The sequence below is a fragment of the Mastigoproctus giganteus genome, chromosome 6 (assembly GCF_048544385.1).
Source record: "Mastigoproctus giganteus isolate SK-2022 chromosome 6, ASM4854438v1, whole genome shotgun sequence".
Classification (NCBI taxonomy): Eukaryota; Metazoa; Arthropoda; class Arachnida; order Uropygi; family Thelyphonidae; genus Mastigoproctus; species Mastigoproctus giganteus.
The window spans coordinates 147,535,633-147,553,275 of record NC_143580.1 but is presented as its reverse complement, the minus strand read 5'-3'; the positions used below and the strand labels follow the sequence as shown (position 1 = coordinate 147,553,275).

At 40.3% G+C, this 17,643-nt stretch overlaps 1 protein-coding gene across 1 annotated transcript in view; it reads right to left on the bottom strand.

Moving 5' to 3' along the window:
- The window catches only part of LOC150084646 (transcriptional adapter 2-beta-like), a 356,600-nt gene that overhangs the window by 254,975 nt on the left and 83,982 nt on the right, over positions 1-17,643 (bottom strand). Inside the window, exons 6-7 of the mRNA XM_090376312.1 lie at positions 9,611-9,661; positions 8,152-8,208 (exon numbers count right to left, since the gene is read on the bottom strand). Coding sequence (XP_090232438.1) covers positions 8,152-8,208; positions 9,611-9,661 — 108 coding nt within the window. The remainder of the gene's footprint in view (positions 1-8,151; positions 8,209-9,610; positions 9,662-17,643) is intronic.

Below are 17,643 nucleotides of genomic sequence, written 5' to 3'. Positions count from 1 at the left end.
GCTGCCCACACCAATGCCAGAGCTTGCACTTGGTCATCACGGAACACAGCGGCAACCCCCAAGGCAGAATGCGCTGGTCCCAAAGGAACTAGTAGTTGTTGGTGACTCTATTGTCAGGGAAACGGGAAACATGCTTTGTAAAAAGGATAGGTGGAATAGGACCAGGGTATGTCTGCCAGGGGCAAAAGTTGATGACGTTGTAGAGTGGATATCATCCTTTAAGGGCACAAAAGGTGATATAGTTGTACACGTTGGCACTAATGACATTAAGAGTAGGAGACCGGTGGAATTACTTGACAAGTACAGGTCACTGATGAAAAAAAGCCGTGAATTAGGGTTGAAATTGAAAGTGTCTGCAATTCTGCCCAGACACGATAGGAGGGAGTATATGATGAGAGCCCTGTCAATCAATTCGGCCCTGGAAAGATTGTGCAGGGCTCAAGGGGTAGAATTTTTTTCAGCCTGGTCTGTACTTGTTAACAGGAGAGACTGCTTCTACAGGGATGGGATACACTTAAATAGAAAGGGTGCAAGAATGTTTGCTGATGCTATCGAGGCAATGTTAGGTGGGTCGGAAAACTGCTAGATTGGGGGGATACAAGGACTAATAGATTAACAGTAGCCACTGGCAGAGGTGAAAGTGATTCTTGCACTGCTTCTATTGGAATGAGCCACAGCCTGGAAAATAAGATGCAGGATATTTCAGAGACTGCTGGGAATCATTGGGGTACAAGTAAACACATGGGTTGTGTTAGGGTAGCTAAGAAAAAGAACAGGTGCATGTACACTTGTGTGTACACCAATGCTAGGAGTTTAGTAAATAAATTTGATGAATTTGAGGTGTTGCTCAAAACATCAAAGGCAGATATTGTGGGGATTTCAGAGACGTGGTGTCACACAGATATAAGAAATGCAGAACTGGAATTTGGGGAGTACAATGTCTACAGAAGGGATAGACAGGATAGGAAGGGAGGAGGGGTTATGCTATTAGTTAAAAAACACATAAAATCCAAGGAAGTGAAGCCAGTCGACATCGCTGGACAGTGCAGTGTCGAGTCAGTTTGGTGTGACATAAGCATTGGGAGATGAAAATTGAGAGTAGGAGTGTGCTATAGGCCTAATGACTCTGATGAGTATAATAAGAAACTGTTCGGAGAAATAGAGTGGGCCAGTAAATCAGAGAGTCTTATAATGGGGGATTTTAATTTCCCAGATATTGACTGGAATTTGGGGGCTGGTCACTCACACAGTAGCAAGGCTTTTGTGGATTTATTGGATGATTGTTTTCTACATCAGCATGTTCGGGAGGCAACTAGAGGGAGTAATACTCTTGAATTGATTATCAGTAGTGATTCTTCATGCATTAAGAATCTGCAGATAAATGAACCACTTGGTGGCAGTGATCACAGTGTGCTGAAGTGGGAGTTACTCAAAGAGGTAACTACCATTAGGGGTAAAGGGAAGGGGTATTGCTTTCGTAAAGGCGACTACAATGGACTGAGACAGTATTTAAATTCTATACAGTGGGATCAACTGATGATATTGCCAACAGCAAATTCAAAATGGGAAGCATTCAAAGAAGTTATCGTGGAAGCTACTAGGCTTTACATACCAACTAAGAAACACTGTTCAAGGTTTAGGCCTAAATGGTTGTCAGATGAACTAATGAGGCATATGGCAGAGAAGAAAAATGCATGGGATACATACAAATTAACACGTGACACGGACGCCTATGATAGATACAAGTTGATCTGTAACCAAGTTACAAAGGAGGTTAGGCAGGCGAAGGCAGATTACGAGAGATCCTTGGCAAGGGATGCGAAGAAAAACAGCAAAGAGTTCTTTACTTATGTAAACTCTAGAAGGAAGGGGATGAATCAGATTGGTCCACTTGAGATCGATGGGTCAACTGTTGATGACCCTGCTCGGGTAGCTAACAAACTAAATGAATATTTTACATCGACATTCACACATGAGGAGTTATTCAGCGAGGGGAATGCCAGAGGTGTATTCAACTCTAGCAGTAAGCTAGAGAATCTTGTAATAACTGAGAGCAAAGTGGAGGAGAAATTGTTGAAGATAAACACAAGAAAGGCACCTGGGGTGGATGGGATCTATCCAGTTATATTAAAGGAGGCAGCAAAGGAGGTAAGCAAACCCTTAGCCATAATTATGAGAGCTTCCTTGGACTCAGGGGAGGTACCCATTGACTGGAGATGTGCAAATGTGACCCCAATTCACAAAGGGGGATCAAAGGCTGACACAAGTAATTATAGACCTGTGAGTTTAACTTCTGTTCCCGGAAAATTAATGGAGACACTGGTGAAAGAAGCACTGCAGGATCATCTAGACAAGACTTCAGTTATAGCTAGGACACAGCATGGTTTTGTTAAGGGGAAGTCTTGCCTGACCAATTTGATTGGATACTATAATGCAGTCACAAAAGAACTGGATGCAGGGAATAACTTTGATATTATATACTTGGATCTTAGAAAGGCTTTTGATACTGTTGCACATGGAAGACTGCTGCACAAATTGGAGCAGTGTGGCATTGGAGGCAAGTTGCTGCTATGGATAAAGGGGTGGTTGAGGGGGAGAAGACAGAGAGTGGTAATCAATGGACACTGCTCATCGTGGACTAATGTTATTAGTGGAGTCCCTCAGGGTTCAGTATTGGGGCCTTTATTGTTTTCTGTATTTATAAATGATATTGATGATGGTATATCAGGCTTAATGTCCAAGTTTGCAGACGATACGAAGGTTGGCAGGGTTGTCAAGGACACTACTGACACTATGCTGCTGCAACAGGATTTGGAAAGGTTGAGCAGATGGGCTTCGAGGTGGCAAATGAAGTTTAACATTGACAAATGTAAAGTACTACATATGGGAAACAGCAACCCCAGAGCAACGTATCAACTCTGTGGTACTACAATGACAGTGGTAGAGAATGAAAGGGACCTGGGGGTGGTGGTGCAGGCAGATATGAAGTTCTCTGAGCAGTGCAGACGAGCTGCAAGAGTAGCTCATGGTGTATTGTCAATGATATATAGGAATTTTTCTAGCAGGGATAAGGAGGTGATTATTCCCTTGTATAAGGCAATGGTCAGGCCACACCTAGAGTACTGTATACAGGCCTGGAGGCCTCATTTCAGGAAGGATGTAGAGCTGCTGGAACGAGTACAGAGAAGGGCAACTAGATTGGTGAATGGGACAAAGGGGTTCTCTTACGAAGAAAGGCTTAAGTTTTGCAAATTACAGTGTCTGGAAACTAGGCACCAGCGGGGTGATCTGATAGAGGTGTACAAAGCCTTGAATGGTTTGAGCATGCTCAATGCTGATGGGATTCTTCCTCTAGCTCAGAAAAATCACCTGAGAGGGCATAAATTCAAATTGAGGAAAGACAGATGTAGGATAGATGTGCGGAAATTTGCCTTTAGCCAGCGGGTGGTTGGTGGGTGGAACAGACTTCCATCCCTTGTCGTGGAAGTTGATAGCCTAAATAAGTTTAAGGCTCAGCTGGACAGGTATTTCGAACGAACAGAGGGGTGAAGTGGAAGTGGTTATTTTTATTTATTTATGTTACTGAATTTTTTTTTTTTTTTTGGCTGATGCTGCATAAGCTTGCTTTCTTACATCAAATGCCTCTACTAATGCTAATGCTAATGTACTGAGTGACTGCACTTGATGTGTAAAAGTGTATTTATTGGGACATGTGAGTGAGAATGGGTGAATGAATGTATGTGTATGATTTAACCTGAGTGCTGCTTTTTTTTTTTTCTTTTTTTTTTTGTGTAAATAGGCTCTGAGTGCAAGAGTGGATGAATGGAATGTGTGACAGTTTCACAGTCCCAAGTAAGTTGTGCAAATCTGCCAAATGCTGTCTTGGGCAGCCATTAAGTTGTTCTTGGGAGTGGCTGCCAACTTACAGGAACATGCAAAACCTTCTGGAGAGGGTTAAATCAAGCCATAGATTAAGATATTTACACTAGGGAAAAATACCATACCCCCCCCCTTCTTTTCCACTTCCAGGGGCTACTGGTTCCATACTAAACTGGGGTCATACCGGAGGGATGCCCTGCCGGGTTGGGACAAAGGAAACCTGGGAACACACAGCTACAATATACAACAGGGACTGTTTATCATTTACATCAAGGCTCTAAATTCAAAATTAAGGTACACCCCTCCTCTCTCCTACTTCCGGTATGCATTTCTGGTCCCGTGAAAACCTATGGCACCCATGGCTGGCAAGAAAAGTAAATAGACAGGTGTGAATGAAAATTGTTTTTCACACAGGTGTGAATGTTTTTGAAGAAGGGCAGAAATGTTGGAGTAAGTAAGTGCATTTCATCAAATGGAGACTACTTTGAAAAGGACATTCAAAATATAGATTATTAATAAAGGTATGTTGTGGGGGGGGGAATGTTCTTTATTGAACAGCCTTGTATCTATTTCTACCTTTTATACATTATATTTAAAACACTTATTAAAGAAACTGCTATATGCAGGGTGTCTCAAAAATATTGGTAAAAACATTTAAGGGAGGTAGGTAACATCTAAAGGAATGTGAATCGCATAAGAACCCATAACCAGAAACGTCACCGTAAGTCGGTACACGACGCTGTTCAACAGTTCGCGAGAGGGAAAATTTCTGGTTTACTCATTCAAGCAGTAGTCGCTGCACGAAGAGCATGCATCAATATACGAACTGTGAGCCAGCAGACATGCACCTAGTGTATGGATTAGCAGAGGGCAATGGACAACCCGCTCAACGAATTTATGGAGAACGCTTCCCAGACAGACAGACATGTACCGGACCAGCGTTTGTTTGCGCGTGTGCATCAAAATTTGTGCGATTATGGGTCATTTAAAGGTAACAGGAGTAGTGCGGGCAGACCACGTTCGACGCGAACTCCCGCCATGGAAGAAAGCATGTTGAATGCTGTCCAGAATAATCATACTACCAGCACACGTGCCGTTGCCTCTGCCTTAGGAGTGTCTCGTTGCAGTATACAGCGTGTCTGGCACGATGATTCCTTACACCTCTTTCATCTCCAAAGGGTTCAGTTACTGCTCCCCCAAGATCATCCTGCACGTGTGGCTTTTGCGCAGTGATTTCTCCAAGAAATTGTTCAAGATTTGAATTTTCCAGCCCATGTTTTGGTCACGGATGAGGCTTATTTCACTCAGGAAGGCTTATTCAATCAGCACAATGCTCATGTGTGCGCTCATGATAACCCGCACAGTGTGCACCCCCATGCGGCACAACATCGCTTCGCAATAAATATGTGGGCAGGTATGGTCGGTGACTGCTTAGTCGGCCCATACCTGTTACCATCCCGCATGAACTCCACTAAACATCGGATCTTTCTTGAACAAGTTCTACCAGGGTTACTTGACGATGTTCCAGCAAATGTGAGACGCAACATTTGGTTTCAACATGACGGGGCGCCTGCCCATTATGGAAGGTGTGTTCGTGACCATTTGAACAGGCATTTTGGGCGTCGATGGATTGGCCGTGGTGGACCCATTGCCTGGACCCCACGCTCACCTGATTTATCGAGCCTTGATTTCTTTCTGTGGGGGGGCCCTCAAATCTATTGTGTATGAATCGCCTGTGGAGACGGAAATGGATCTCGTGGCGAGACTTGTCTGCGCTGCTGCTACTGTCAAAGAAACTGCAGGTGTGTTCGACCGTGTCCGCCAATCTATGCTGCATCAGTGTCATGCATGCCGTGTCTCATGGTGGAACCTTCGAGCATCTGTTGTAACATCATGAAATGCATCCATCTCGTACTCCATTATTAATATCATGTCAAATAAATGTTTGCCACTAATTACTATCTCGTGTCATTTCTGCTTCTTGTGCCTCTGCTACTACTTTCCCGTGACGTTTCCGGTTATGGGTTCCTATGCGATTCACATTCCTTTAGATGTTACCTACCTCCCCTAAACATTTGTACCAATATTTTTGAGACACCCAGTATATTTATAATAATAATAATAGCCTATGTTTATTGTAAAACTACAAACTAAAGATAAGGAACAAATTACAGGTAACTCTCGTATAAAACAGTAGTTAGGTTCCTATAAAATCTTATGTAGTGTGAAACCGTGTTATATGGGACTAAGAAACAGTACAAAAAAAGGATTACATTCCGAGAGCTAACAAATATACACCGTTTCATTAACAAAACTCACAAAAATACACCATTCTAGATTTCATGTATCTTCTGCTCTCTTAAAAAAAATCGTTAATCTGAGTTTGTTTGCTTTTACTTGATAGATATTTGTAATTTCATCATATGGAACTAATAATTTTTGAAGCTCCCTTTTGAACTTTGGACTCCTTTCAGTCGAAGAATCTGAATTTAAAAAATAAGATTCTAATTGCTTGGCTAACTTTATGCCTTTCCATATACTTTTTGGTGTAAAATTTGTAAGTTCAAAATTTTCATCTGCACTATCATCCTCTGAATTGATTTGATTTTCCTCCGATACCACTTCCACCAAATCTGCTTCGCCAACCTCTTTTTCTACCAGTAATTCTTGAATGTCTTCAGTAATCATATCTTTTTTTTTTTTTTTTTTTTTTTTTTTGAAGTATCGGCAACTAAGGCTGTGTTGCTCTGTGTGTTTTGAGATCGATTTTCTATTTTTCTGGACAAAAAACCTGAGTTTCCGGGAGGCAAAAACCATGCTACCCTTGCCTGAGACCAAATAACTCCGCAACGTTGTGAAAAAGACCCATAAAAATTCCTCCAGTCATCGATGGGATTGAAACTTAGGTCTCTTCCACCCAGTGTGGGGATGACAGCAATTCTACCAACTGTGCTACCCACGAGGGCTTCAGTAGTCATATTACCAAAACCTTCCAGTCCTACCGACTTAGCAAGTTCTACTATAGTGCTGATTCCGTTTTCTTTCAGTTTGGCCATATTTCCTGAATGAACTGACTCTGGCCATACATTTTTCCAACACGCATTCAATGTTGATGGTTTTACTTCTCTGAGTGATAAAGCTGTGATTCCGATACAGTACCCAATTGAAAAATTTTTCCATGCCTCCATCACTTCAATTTTCCATTAATTCAATTCAGAATAAATTTTTTTCCAAAATCCAATGTAACAATTTTCTGATGTAACGAGTGTTAGAGGTAGATATAACACCTTGATCTAATTAAAAAAGTTTTACTAGGTGGTAGGAACATTACTTCAACGTTTGGATGACTTAAATCTTTTGGATGGCCTGGAACATTAAAAGTAAAGTGCAGCCATTATCAATCCACTGCAGGATGGAAGCCTCCTCAACAATTCATGCTGAGGGAAATGGACCATAATCTGCCAAGCTGGTCCAGTGCGGGTTGGCAGATCGACCGTATTCAGCAGTCAGGGGCTTGTACCCCTGTCTACTCAAAGAGCGTGTGCTACTACTGCACTCCCGCTCCTGCCCACTCGGTGGAACATTATCTAATAGTAATAAAACTTTGAAATCTAGATTTTTCCGCAAGTTCAATAGCACAGAACCTAACACGGCAATTTCCCAACAAAGTAAAATATGGAGATTTCCTAATCTTTTTTTTTTCTTTGCATAATGATTAGCAAGCCAAAAGTGGCAATTCACAAAAAAGAATGGAAATGTTGAAAAATTACATCCAACATAATAGCACAGTTTTTCCCCACACAAAAGCTCAAAAATACAGTGTTATGCAAGGTTTACAGCAATTCTCTATCTGTGTTAGAGCGAAACCATGTTTATAAGTACCATGTTGTGTGAGAACTGCCACACTTTATCAACCATGTTAGAACAAAACCATGTTGTAGAAGTACCGTGTTATGTAGTACAGGCAACAAGGGTTGCCTGTACTACATATTCTGACATATAAAAAGTAAATTTTTCAACCTTATTTAAAAATATATATGTCATTTGACATAAGTTCTCAATCAGTGTTTCAGCCAATTTTTAATGAATCAGAAATCTGAATTGAAAGTGAACTGCAGAAATACAAAAAGATAAGGCAGCATTAATCTTTTCTTAAACAAAAATTTCTGAATACTGTGATAATTACATTCATGACATTTAATAAAAAAATATATATAATAAAATTTGTCAAAAAAAAAAAATAAATAAATAATAAATAAATAAATTACTAACCATCTTCAAGACTGCAATGATCCTTAATTTCATGTGCAATACTTGATGGCTGGGTTACTGAAATATAGATAATAATTATATTTCAAACAGTACAAAGAAATCGATAATAATAATAGCCTATGTTTATTGTAAAACTCCAAACTAAAGATAAGGAACAAATTACAGGTAACTCTCGTATAAAACAGTAGTTAGGTTCCTATAAAATCTTATGTAGTGTGAAACCGTGTTATATGGGACTAAGAAACAGTACAAAAAAAGGATTACATTCCAAGAGCTAACAAATATACACCGTTTCATTAACAAAACTCACAAAAATATTAATTTTGTATTTTATATTGTATTTTATATTGTATTGTATTTTGTATTGTATTTTATATTAATTATTTAATATTAAAAATATTAATTTTCATATTAATTATGAAATGTAAAAAAAAAAAACTGTAAATACAAACATTAGCAAAGGCACATGATGCAAGAAAGCAAGCTTATATAGCATCAACCAAAAAAAAAAAAACCCTTATTTTACCCATCCTCTCTCTCCAAATGTTTGTCAAGTTCTGCCTTGAATCTATTTAAGCTATCAACTTCTATGACAGATGGAAGTTTGTTCCAGCAATCAACCACCTGCTGGCTAAAGGCAAACTTCTGCACATCTATCCTACAACCGTCTTTCCTCAATTTGAATTTATACCCTGTCAGGCGATTATTCTGAGCAAGAAGAAGAATCCCATCTGCATTGAGCATGCTCAAACCATTCAAGGCTTTATACACCTCAATCAGATCACCTCGCAGATGCCTTGTCTCCAGACACTGTAATTTTCAAAACTTAAGCCTTTCTTCGTAAGAGCAACCCTTTGTTCCAATCACTAATCTTGTTGCCCTTCTCTGTACTTGTTCCAACAGCTCTACATCCTTCTTAAAATGAGGCTTCCAGACCTGTATACAGTATAAGGCAATGGTCAGGCCACACTCAAGGTGTGGCCTGACCATTGCCTTATACAAGGGGATAATCACCTCCTTATCCCTGCTAGAAAAATTCCTGTATATCATATATAATAAAAATGAAATTCTGTATTGAAAAATGCATAATGAGCAGTAAGGATCTGGTATTGCAGCCTGCAATCCACTTGCTGCGACAACTCATGCAGCCTGTGACATTCAGTATTTTAACTGTTTTGGCCCTGAGCCAATAAAGGTTGGATGCCCCTGGGCTGAATAGCTATTCTGAATAGTATTGCTAAATTTTGTTTATTTAATATATCAAGAAATAATGACAATTTTCTATTTCTTTCATGATAGTTCTGATGTTTTAATATATTAAACCATTCAATATATTAAAAAATTCTAAGTGTTTAACGAATATATTTTAATAAAATAATTCATTTAACAAACAGTCTTTTACCATTTAAATTTTAAAAATTTTATTTCTATTTTAAAAGAATAAACTTGTAATTCTTACCATGAGCTATATTTCCCAAAATATATATACTGTTAAAATGATCCATGATATCTGTTAAAACAAAAATTTAAACATTAATTTTAGCATAAAAAGTACCAAATTCTTAAAAACTAAATATATCAAAAGATCACTTGAATAATAGAAAATCAGTGATTAACACCCTCATAAAATTCATTTAGTCCATTACCTATATTTATATTTGTATGGTAACAAAGTAGTTTTTAGAATAATCAAAATAATAATAGCAGAGCAGCAGCAAAAGCTTTCATAAATATAATATAAGCAACTGCATTTAATACATGACACTTAAATACTTTTGTTTGCCACAGCCTTATTGTGAAATCTAAATCTCCAAAACCACATATTATTTAACCATTCAAATTTCCAACACAAATTACACTTAAGTAGATTGCATATCAGATGAAGGTTATTCTTCATATGAAGTTTTTTATGCATTAAATATTATTCCATTACACTTTTAAATACTGTATTTGCTGGGCCATAAGATGCACTTTTTTTTTTTTTTCCCTTGGAAAATGTTGCTTAAAATTCCCTTGTCTTACAGCCCAAATATATAATGTAATGTAATGTTGCATGTAATGTTGCATGTAATGTTGTTGCTGTTTTTTTTTTTTTTTATACTAGACTATATGCTGTAGAACTGACCAAACCTGTAGTCCACATACCATGCACAGCTCTAGTAAGTACCACTTTTACTGCCAAAAATTATAACCAGAATTTCAATGTGACAGGAACCATATATACCACTTTTTAGCATTAATTTAACGTAGTGAGGTATTAGTGAGCTCCTGATTCGTAAAGACAAGTATTTAATCGTCAACCTATATTAAATTAATTTTATAAAAGTAAAACTGTTTACATTTTTTTTAATACAATGTGTTTAGTATATAAAGTAATTCCTTTACGCAGTCTACAAAAATATTTGGCGGTGCAGATCAGTAGTCAGGAGAGAGTACCAATTCTGGTAGCTGGCAAATATACCCCTAGGTGGCACATCATGCACTTTCAACATGGTATGTGGCAAGCTGCAGGAAATAGTTGCCAACCCCTGGTTATTGCTTAGAATATCCAAGTGAAATCTTACACATCTCATAAGACAGCAACTACCTCAACTTCCACTGCCTGCTACTTCTTCCCCGGATTCGTAGTGGGATTTCGACCGTGCAGTTACGTTTCTATGTGCTCTGATTAAAAGTGATTATGGTGCTGATTAATCACGGATTTACTGTTCACCAATGATTTGGACCTGAAGTACTAAAGATACTGGAGCACCAGGTGACTTTATGTGAAATCTTGTGCTGATTTAATGAATTGTGTGAGTTTTTAATTCTTATATATGATAGCACTGTGCCGGTATGTAGTGCGTATGCTTAACGCCAATATGGCCACCTTCACATACAGCCGACCGGGCTAGCCGAGTGGGTAAAGTACCTGCCCGGCAACCCAAAGGTCGCGGGTTCGATTCCCACCTTGGGCTTGGATCAAAGTACTGCAAAAACCTTGGGAGGTGCAATATGGCCACAGAAGCCGATGCGCCAACAACTACCAAATCAAAAAAAAAAAAAAAAACCTTCACATTCGGACACATGTTGTTTCTCGCTGCGGATAATGCACAATTTTTGCTAAAAATATGTGGTTTAAGTGCTTTAAATTTTAAATTGTGTTCTCTCAAGAAGATCTACCTTGAAGATTTCCCTTGGTAAGAAACTTTCAGTGATTTAGAGGGATTTTCCTAGTTGTGTAACTTTGAGCAGGCTACCTGCCCCATCCTAATTTTTCAAATCGTGCTTTAAATTGTGCATAAACTGCAAGACACCATGTGCTTCTAGGTTAACCCCTTCCATAGACTGACCATGGATAGGTGCAAACTTTTGACCTGTGTGATCTAACACCAAAACTGATTTCACCACTGTGATCAGTGCCTTTGTAAACGGCAAAAGAAATTAGTTAGTCTCATCTCTCTGCATTTTTCAACTTGGGTGCCCCCCCCCCACATGACTGTGGGATAGCCCAAAAACAACTTCTGAGCATCAAACGGCTTCTAATTAAGCCACGGACTTGTGGCTAATGTCAAACAACGCTTCTCTCTCCAACCCCTTTTAACCTGTTGGACAAATAACTCAATAGACTGAACTTTTTGATTACCCGGAACTCACCAATCATGGAGAGAAAAACCAGACAAGGGCAATACATCATCACAACAGAGTTCAAGTGATGAACATATTGTGTTGGAACAGTACCAGGTTGCTGGGGCCATCCATTCCAGGCTTGTTCCTTCCACCAAAAGGAAGAACAAAAAAAGCACTGTGCCAAAATCTGAACGAGAAACCCATTCGCAAACTGAAGCGAAGGAGATGCCAGATGGTACCACCATACAATGTGATATCATGGAAGAAAAACAACAGGAGCCACCCCTGGACCCCACACTACCAGGAGGTACTGTGCTAGACAAAACCCTGAAACTGAGCACTGCCTTGGAAGATCTATTCGAAGATCAATCTAACAGGGTAACTACAGGCCTCAGAGCACAGATTGTGAACATCTTGGACAAAGCTTGAAACCATTCCCCTTCAAAAGGGAAAGGGAGATTGCAAAAATCCCTACTGAGCAATCCCTATTGATCAGGAAAGGGAGATAGCAAAAATTAAATTGGAGGCAATGTGAACTAAACAAATGCAACAGCGCGGCGCCACAACGCTGATGCACTGAGGATCACACCAGAGACTCAATCAAAGGCTCCCACTCTTCGAACAAGAAGAGGACTCTGCTGCCACATCCAAACCTGGTTGTCCTGAAGCCCATTTCCCAGGAGACCCATCACACAAGCTAAGAAATCAAAAACTCGGTCATTACTAATCTGAGTGAGGAATTCAAAATGGCCAAAATTAAATCAATATGGAAGATGTGCAACGTCGGTGTGATAATAGAAACGGAGGCAGACAAAATTGTCAAAAATCCCAACCCTTGGATTCCACGCAGAGCTTCCAAGGAGGAAAGGGCCATGTATAGTCATTTATGACGGGGCCATGTATAGTCATTTATGACATGGGCAAGGACTTCTCTGCAGAGAACCTACAGGAAGAACTCTATTGCAGAAACCTGCAGCAATAACTCCTGAACCAGGAACCAGACAAGCACATCACTCCAAAATATCAAACAAGGACCAGGACTGGAACTGCCATAAACTGGGTGGTTGAACTCTTCCCCAGTGGCCTGGAAAATTCTTAGCCATCAACAAAGAGTCTACATAAACTTGGGCAGTCACCGATTCAAGGAACATGTGGCTGTTCCCAAACATTTCAGGTGTTGTTGCTACAGCCACACAACACACACACATGCACACAGAAGCAGCCAACCTGTGAGCATTGTGCAGAAAGCAGACATCACCACAACACCTGCCCAAACAAGTCAGTGTATCCAACCTGCACAAACTGCAAAACCCAGACCAGCCGACCACTTAATCGTGACAACACGTCTGGTGTATCTAAAAGCAAACAGTGCTCTTCAATCACGGATCGACTATGGAGACTAACTGAAAAAATTTTAACACTAACATCGTAAAATTTTCACAACATAATGCCCAGAGAGCTGCCATAGTCGCGACAAAACTTAGAAAAAAGGCAGAGGAGGAAAACCTGGACCTCCTTCTTATTCAGGAGCCTTACACACACCAGAAAGAAATGAAAGGATGTCCACTAAATTACGAGGTGGTGCAGGTGGAGGGTGATACTGGCGGCTGTTGTTGTCCGAAACCCGCATTTCACTGTCACCAAAATATCTGATCTCTGCACCAGCTGAGCAGCATGCGCCCACATTACCACACCACTGGGAGAGTTCTATGCAATCTTGCTCTACCAGGAATTAACCATCCCAGTCATCGGATACCTGGAAAACATCCTCATACAACTCCCAAATGCCAGACTCATCATCAGTGCCGACATGAATTGTAGGTCGCCGGCCTGGCACAGCGAAACACCAGACCAGCATGGCACTAATAATGGTCAACGCCTAGAAAATTTCCTTTCCAACAGCAGCCTCATGATCCTCAATAGACCAAATAATCTACCAAACTAATCGAGCACTCTGTGGGAGGCAATGATCAATGCGAGCCTGGCAAGCCGCTCGATTGCAGGACACCTTTCTTCCTGGACAGTAAAAGGCAACTGGCCAACATCTGATCACAGAGTGCTCACCTTTCCACAACATCACTCTTTCAATGTCCAACCAACAGCAAGACAGACTCTTCACAGATTTGCGGTCAACAAAGCTGACTGGAACCTCTTCCAGGAAACTCTGAATAGGACAGCCCAGAACTTTAACCCCTCAGACCTCAGTCCTGACCAACACCAACGTGAAATCGTTAAAATAATTACGGATGCTATAAATGCTGCTATCAAGAGGAGAAAACCGACTCCTGAAGCGGTCCTCTGGTGTTCCCCACACCTCCAAGCACTAAGGTATGAAGTCAACACCTGCAAAAACGCTACCAGCGAGCTTGTTTGGAAAATAAACTTGACAACTCTACAGGGAAAAAATAAATGAATACACAGCCCAAATCAAAATCAGAAAGAAACTTTCTTGGGAACACCTGGTCTCAACAGTCAGAAACACTGACCCCTGAGAAGGTCTACAAAATAGCCACCAACAAACTCCCTAGGGATGAGGTCATCCCTGCCAACAAACTTCCACAAGGTAATTACACAAGAACATGGCAGGAGCCAATAAACAACATCCTGGACACAACATTCCTAACACCTGTTATTCCGAGCACCCCTGACCAAATATGACTATGCCAGGAGAACTCTGACTATAACCACCTCACATGTTGAAGGAGCCTTCACTCGAGTAGATCTTGAAATTGCAGCAAGCAAAATTCAAAACAGGAAATCACCTGGCAAAGACTTATTGGAACCTAAAATCGTCAAAACAATGGTCAAATATATGCCGGACACAATCCTGAACTTCTTTAACCACTGCCTCACAGAGGGCTACTTACACATTGACTGGAGGTCAACAAGAGTGGGACTCATAATGAAGAACCCAAAAAAACAACAAGCCCTTCCGTGATCTTATAGGCCGATCACACTGCTCTCAGTGCTCAGCAAGACTTTCGAGCAACTGCTCTATCAAAAGATTGAAACCCATTATGTTGGTGCGGGGCTCTCCTCTCCAAATCAATACGGTTTTAGGAGAGGTGACTCTGCAGCTGATGCTCTCAAAAATATAATAAATGGAGCACACACCTGCACCAGCAAGTATTTCCTAATCATCTCAATAGGTTTTGCCAGGGTGTTTGACTCACAACAGTGGCCAAGCATCCTCGGCAGGCAAACATACCCATCAACTTATACCGATGCATCCAGACCTACCTAGCAAATAGAAAAGTCAATGTCAGTGCTCCGTACTGCCAGGTGTCACCAGTTTTCAGGTGGTGCCCGCAGGGCTCTGTCCTTGGGACCCCTTCTGTGGAATCTGGTCCTTGATGAATTCTTAAACTTTGACCTGAACACAGTAAAAATGCAAGCATATGCCGATGACTTGAAACATTAGCATTAGCAGAGGCATTTGATGCAAGAAAGCAAGCTTATGCAACATCAGCCAAAAAAATAAATAAATAAATAAATAAAAAATAACCACTTCCACTTCACCCCTCTGTTCGTTCGAAATACCTGTCCAGCTGAGCCTTAAACTTATTTAGGCTATCAACTTCCACGACAAGGGATAGAAGTCTGTTCCACCAACTAACCAACCATCCGCTGGCTAAAGGCAAATTTCCTCACGTCTATCCTACATCTGTCTTTCCTCAATTTGAATTTATGCCCTCTCAGGTGATTATTCTGAGCAAGAGGAAGAATCCCATCAGCATTGATGTTGTTGTTTTTTGGCGCAAGGGCTACTACGACCAAATGCGCCTAATTCTGTGGAGAGACACTGTACAGATCAGTAAAGCGAGTTTATAAGAGCATATATATATTAATCTGTTTAAGAAAGTGAAACAATTCAGATAGATTAGAGTTATCTCCAAGTATATGTCTAAGTTCAAGAGATTCGTTCAAGTTACGGAGGGATCTAAATGTTGTGAATCTGATAGACTGATAATGATCGCACTCTATAAGAATATGTTTTATAGTTAGTGGTGAATCACAATGCATGCATACTGGGGGGTTATTTCCTTGCAATAAATAGAGATGCGTAAGGTGGGTATGTCCAATACGTGCCCTGGCAAGTACAACCTCTTTGTGCCTGTTTGAGCGGAAACTAGATTTCCATACCTGCGGATTCTGTTTTATATTTCGTAACTTGTTATTTAATTGATTATGCCAAATTTCTCTCCATTTTTCATTGCATATTCGGTGAATGATAAATTTATAGTCTGTGAAAGGAATCTGGATATTGTCATTGTCAGTGGGATTTCTTGCTGCTTTATCTGCATGCTCATTTCCTGGTATTCCAGTGTGCCCTGGGATTCAACAAAAAGTAACACTCTGCTTATTTTTATGAAGATCCAATATTTGAGTTTTTATTAGATTTATCAATGGATGTGGACAGCGAGAATTGCCATGGAGCGCTGTCACTGCACTTAAAGAGTCTGTATATATATTATAGTCTTTGGTGTGGAGTTAGTAGCAATGAAAGTCAAACCCATCTTAATGGCATAGAGTTCTGCAGTGAAAACACTGCATTCCTGAGGCAACGAGACAGACTGTTGATGTTGGTAGAACCACAGCAGCTCCCACAGCTGTGTCATTTTTGGAGCCGTCAGTATAAATTTGCAGAGTTTGTGCATTTGCTAAGGAGTGGGCTGCATGTATTTTCTGAAAAGTTTCGTTGTTCAGGGATTGTTTCCCCCAACGTTGAAAGTAATAATCGCATGAAGGTATGCATGCTTTCCATGGAGGTTGCACGATTTCTCTTTCTTGATGAATATTGGTCAAATGTATATTCCACTGCTGAATTAGTTCTTGTAGGTGGATTCCTGTAGGTTTGTTTTCATGAGGTTTATTTCTAAAAAGGCTTACCCATTGGGGATCATAGAGGTGTGACCAGATAGGATGATATGGAAAACTATTTATTTTAACTGCGTAGTTGAGGAGCAGCATCTTTCTCCGAAGGTGGAGTGGAGGTTCATTGGCTTCTATATATAAGCTTTGGATTGGCGAAGTCCTGAATGCCCCAAGAGCAATCCTGAGCGCACTATGTTGTACTGTGTCAAGACAGGCCAACAGAGTCTTTTGAGCGGAATCATAAACTGGAGCGCCATAATCTAATCGCGATCTTATTAAAGCTTGGTATAGATGGAGCAGAGTATAACGATCAGCTCCCCATGTCATGGATGAGATAACTTTAAGTATATTCAGCTTTTCATACAGATAGTTCGTGTTTGTAGTATATGCTTCTGGAATGTCAGTTTGGTGTCAAATGTCATGCCCAAGAATCAGATATTGCTAGTGATTGGTATCGGTTTATTTCCCAATGACAATTCGGGTTCTGGATGTAACTGACGTTTTTTACAAAAGTGAATGGCAACAGTTTTGGTTGCGGATAGACGATAACCATTATGTGAAGTCCATGACACTATTTTGTTTATGGAAAGTTGCAGTTGTCGTTCAATAGAACGCATATTCTGTGAATGGAAGGATATTGCAAGATCATCAGCATACAGATAGATGTCTAGATTACCCAAAATGTTGGGCACTAAATTGTTTATCCTGAGGGCAAAGAGTGTAGCACTGAGTACCGATCCCTGCGGTACACCTTCTCTTTGGACAAAAGATTGTGAAAGAGCATTACGGTATCTCACTTGAAAAGTTATATTTTTAAGATAACTCTCTACGATCATTGGAAGTCGACCTCCGAGTCCTATGGCATATAGGTCTTGTAGAATGCCATAGCGCCAGGTGGTGTCAAATGCTTTTTCAATATCTAGGCACACCATGACAAAATGTTCTTTTCGGATAAAGGCGTTTCGTATGTTACACTCGGCTTTCACCATCAAGTCTAATGTGGATCGG